The following is a 5,000-nucleotide window of genomic DNA, read 5'->3' as shown; positions in this document are numbered from 1 at the left end:
AGAAGGTGTGGAGCGATGGAAAGAGAGAGAGAGAGAGAGAGGGAGAGAGAGAGGGAGAGAGAGAGGGAGAGAGGGAGAGAGAGAGAGGCAGTGATAGCCAAGGTGGCAGCGCTGGTATAATTCCTCTGGGGTCTGACAGTCTGTGGTTACGGCGCCGGGGGCGGACTCTGAACACAATGTCCAGATCATCACACCCTGTGCAATCTGTTGACAGGGCGCACACACACACACACACACACACACACACCCTCACACACACACAAACACACACGCACTCGCGCACACATACTGTACGCACACACACACCCCGACACACACACATGCACACGCTCACGCAAATGCACACGCACACACACACACACACACACACACACACACACACACACACACACACACACATACAAACGCCCTACAGCCCTGAAACGTGATGTGTTGTTTTGTGCATGTTGTTGTTGTCAGATTTTCAGGAACCTTACGCCGTAGTGGTCCTTCTAGAAAAGGATTTAGTGGTGATCGACCTTGCACAAAATGGGTAGGTCAGACCGTAACGTACAACACAAGAACACTGCTAATATCCACATCAACAAATATCATCTCCAGATTCTAACTGTTCATTAAATAATACTCAATATCCAGATTAGCTCTACTCATGTCAGTTTTCCTCACACGTTCAACGTTTGTCCGCCGACACGCCGACGGCGTTGACACACACTAACCCCGCCTTGTCCGTTCTTCTTCCCGCCCCCGACCCAGTTACCCTATCTTCGAGAACCCCTACCCCCTGACCCTCCACGAGTCCCCGGTGACCTGCTGTGAGTACTTCGCTGACTGCCCTGTGGACCTCATACCTGCACTTTACTCTGTGGGCTCCAGGCAGAAACGGCAGGGCTACAGCAAAAAGGTAGGGGGCGCCGACGGGGGGGGGGGGAGGGGCATCTACACACGACACGCCTTCACTCACACGCAGCGCGGCGTCGCGGGGTACGTCGTGTCACACGTTGTTTTCGGGTTTTTTTCCCCGTCCCTAAGGCTTAGCTTCTAAAGGGACCTCACGCCGCGGTTCGGAATTGGAATCAGAGTCAGAATCTGCTTTGTTGCCAGGTCGTTTTTTTTTGTTTGTTTGTTTGTGTAAGAGCTTGTTTTGTTCTGGTGGGTTGGCGCACAGCACTGATGGAGAGACAACATTAGACAGGCTGCAAAGACAAGACGGGACAGTGCGAATGAACAGCGCAAAATACAAAATCACACCAGGGTTGTAGGCGTACACTGTTACTGGGGAAAAAACTTTCAAATCAAATCAAAATCAAATCAAACTTTATTTGTATAGTGCATTTCATACACAGAGGCAACACAATGCGCTTTACAGAGAGCAATGGGGGGGTGGATATAAATCCTACCACTACATATTCCAGAGGGAGGCAAAAAAACTGTTCGCCCAAGGGCGGAAAAAGTGAGCTGTGAAAAACTTCCACACTTAAGCTATATGTGGCACATAATGTTCTCGCCTGTCTCACCTACAGCCCACCCAGTTCACACGCTACGCTGGATTAGATCACACGTTGTAGGCGGAGGATTCAAGGATGTTTACTGTTACGCGTCACATGTGAAAGATACAGGTATGAGGCCGTGTCTCAGGAGGTAGAGCGGCTCGTCCAATCATCATAGAGTTGGCGGGTTGAATCCCGGCTCCTCCTGACAACATGTTGAAGTGTCCTTTGGCAAGACGCCGAACCCCAAATTGCTCCCGATGAGCAGGCTAGCACCTTGCATGAGTGTGTGAATGGGTGAATGGGTGAATGAGAGGCCTTCATTGTAAAGCGCTGTAAAGCATTGTAAAGCACGAAGCAAGGTTCCTTTAGTGAGACATGGCATCCATGAGAAATTTCAATCTGGCTTCAAACCCAAGCACAGTACTGAAACCGCCCTCCTGCGTGTTTTTAACGATCTAATTTCAACTGCCGATTCAGGCAGTTCTACCGTACTGGTGCTCCTCGACCTGACAGCTACCTTTGATACGGTAGACCATAGGATCCTCCTCACCCGGTTCGAACAGTGCATAGGCATCACTGGCTCTGCCCTCAACGGGTTTAAATCCTACCTGTCAGACCGGAGCTTCTGAGTTCAGTTAGGGGATTTCTCATCTGCTGCGACCCCCCTTACCTGCGGAGTTCCCCAAGGCTCTACTTTAGGCCCATTACTCTTTTCATTGTACATGCTGCCCCTAGGTTCTGTCTTCAGTAAACATGGCAAGGAAGTAAACAGTCCTTTCACTGTTTTGCTGACGATATACAGATCTACCTGCCCCTAAAAACTAACTGCAAGGACTTATTAAAGCCTCTGCTCGACTGTCTGACCGACATTAAATCCTGGCTGAGCAGTAATTTCCTCAATGTGAATGAGAGCAAGACCGAAGTAATTGTCTTTGAACAGGCTTCACCCGCCCCACTCGTTAATTTCCCAGGTCCACTCAGCTCCAGCATCAGTTTCTCCGTAAGAAACCTTGGAGTGATCCTTGACAGCACCTTCAAATTTGAGAAGCAGGTCAGCTCTGTAGTCAAAACAAGCTTCTTCCAACTAAGACTCTTAGCTAAGTCCAAGCCCTATCTTTCCCCTCGAGAGGGTAATCCATGCATTCACCACCTCTAGACTTGATTACTGTAACTCCGTATATGTGGGCATCGATCAGTCATCACTTAGACGCCTTCAGCTTGTCCAGAATGCCGCTGCTCGTCTCCTTACTGGCACCAAAAAGCAAGACCACATCACCCCCATCCTGGCCTCGCTTCACTCGCTCCCTGCCAGTTTTAGAGTCGATTTTAAGCGTCTTTTATTTGTTTTTAAAGCGTTAAGTGGGCTGGCTCCTCCATACCTAGCTGAACTCTTACATCGCCATTCCCCAGCCAAAGCTTTATGATCAGCTGACCAGATCCCACTGGAAGTGCCTTAAACCAGGCTTAAGACGACGGAGCCCTTTGCAGCCGCTGGCCCTCGGCTCTGGAATAGTCTACCCATTCACACTAGATCGGCCCAGACCCTAGGGTCTTTTAAATCTCTCTTAAAAACCCATTTCTTCTCCCTGGCCTTCAACTGTAGTTGATCACGACACCCTGGTATTCTGTGTGTTTTTATATTTCTGTACTGCTGTTGTTATTGTACTTCGTGCTTTGAATGTTTTTTTGTATTTTGTGTACAGCACTTTGGCTCGACCGTTTTTAAATGTGCTTTATAGATAAAATTTGACTTGACTTGACTTGGATAAAGCGCTACATAAGTGTACATTTTACCATTTTAATATTTACCATTTACCATTTACAATGAAACGTCCAACACCCGACTCATCCAATGTGGCGTAATGCCGTCTTAACCGGCGGTGGGCGGGGGTGTTCCAACGCCTGCGGAGGCGTTCCGGCGCGCCGGGGGAAATGTCAGCCGGCTCCGACCCCAGCCGGTTGGCGTTCGTTCGTTCGTTCGTTCGTTCTCTCGCTGGCCGTGGGGGGAACCGGGTCTTTGAGAAGTCACCGTTGAGTCACCCCGCTGTCCTTTGCGTGTGTCGCTCAGTGAGAGCTACCCCCGCCGCGCGCGTTCATGTACAGGCACAGAGAGACAGGCACGCGCACGCACACACACACGCGCACATGCATACACACATGCACACGCACGCTCCTCATTAGTCATTTGGTTTCTCGGCAAGTGTCTGTTGAGATTTCCTCAGGACACATCAAGATCTCTCAATCACATTAGGGCTCCTCAGTCCTGCTCAACCCACTGGCTTAACCTTAACTCGCTCTCTCTCTCTTTCTCTCTCTCTCTCTCTCCACCTAATCCTCTCTCTCTCTCTTCCTCCCTCTCTCACTCTCTCTCTCTCTCTCCCGCCCTCTCTCTCCCCCTCTCTCTCCCTCTCTCTCTCTCACTCCATCTCTCTCTCTTTCTCTCTCTCCTTCCCTCTCTCTCTCCCGCCCTCTCTCTCTCCCCTCTCTCTTCCCTCACTCTCTCTCTTTCTCTCTCTCTCTCTCCTCTCTCTCCCTCCCTCTCTCTCCTTCCTCCCTCTCCCTCTCCAGGAGTGGCCTATCAGTGGAGGGAACTGGGGTCTAGGAACTCAGAGCTACCCAGAGATCATCATTACCGGGTAAGGGACGAGGGGGGGTCTGCGGAGGGGGGGGTTTGTGGGGGGGGTCACCGCGTGACGAGGAGTGCCGGGAGAGCGGGGGGCGCCGGTGCCACCCTTCGTGACGGCGAATCGAAAGGGGCAGCCTCGTCAAATATCACCCCGGTCCGACTCTGGCTCCCGGCTCGGCAGTAATTCACGCCGGAATGTGGAGCTCCGACGTCGGTGACATTTGCCTTTCCCTACGCGCCCCTCGGCGCTCGGCGACCCCTCGACCCCTCGCCCCCTTTCACACCCTCTCCCTGTGTCAGCGTCAGCTCAAGGCATTTTGAAAGCCGAGTTAGCACCGGATGGACAATCCCATCCGTGGAACCTGGAGGAGGTGTCTGCCATTTGGCACTCCCCTTATCTCTCTCTCTCTCTCTCTCTCTCTCTCTCTCTCTCTCTCCCCTCCTCTCCCCCCATCCCTGTGCCGCTGGCAGCCACGCTGATGGAACGGTGAAGTTCTGGGACGCTTCCGCAAGTGAGTATCGGTTCCCTCCCCTAGAACCGTGGTTCTCAAACTTTCTGGGGCCCCTCGACCCCCCGAAATGTCTGTCGGAAACTAGCCCCCCCCCCCCCCCCCCCCCCCCCGAAGAGCTTGCGACAATCTGACAAGAGCACAAATGCTCACGCACACATCACCCAGATAGCAAGCGGATCTGGGCCATATATGGGCCGGAACTAAGACACAAGTGCCAGATCTGGCCTGTATATGGCCCTGATCGGATTGCTGTCTGGGCACCAGCAAGTAGCACACAGCCCCCTAGATAATAACATGAGAAACCCATTTAACCACAGCCTTATATCTGTTCAGTCGTACGTTAAGAAGCCGAAGTGTGGCGTGAAATTGCTC

At 52.0% G+C, this 5,000-nt stretch overlaps 1 protein-coding gene across 2 annotated transcripts in view; it reads left to right on the top strand.

Annotated features, from left to right (window-relative positions):
- Window positions 1-5,000, top strand: part of stxbp5a (syntaxin binding protein 5a (tomosyn)) — a gene marked incomplete at both ends in the record, with an annotated part of 103,968 nt that overhangs the window by 74,326 nt on the left and 24,642 nt on the right. For both annotated transcript variants that reach the window (XM_084453635.1, XM_084453634.1), the window contains 4 exons: window positions 460-532; window positions 754-901; window positions 4,059-4,126; window positions 4,588-4,628. In XM_084453635.1, coding sequence (XP_084309761.1) covers window positions 460-532; window positions 754-901; window positions 4,059-4,126; window positions 4,588-4,628 — 330 coding nt within the window. The remainder of the gene's footprint in view (window positions 1-459; window positions 533-753; window positions 902-4,058; window positions 4,127-4,587; window positions 4,629-5,000) is intronic.

Source organism: Borostomias antarcticus, assembly GCF_949987555.1.
Source record: "Borostomias antarcticus genome assembly, chromosome: 19".
NCBI lineage: Eukaryota > Metazoa > Chordata > Actinopteri > Stomiiformes > Stomiidae > Borostomias > Borostomias antarcticus.
The sequence above is the reverse complement of the archived record's forward strand: the minus strand, read 5'-3'. Positions and strand labels throughout refer to the sequence as shown.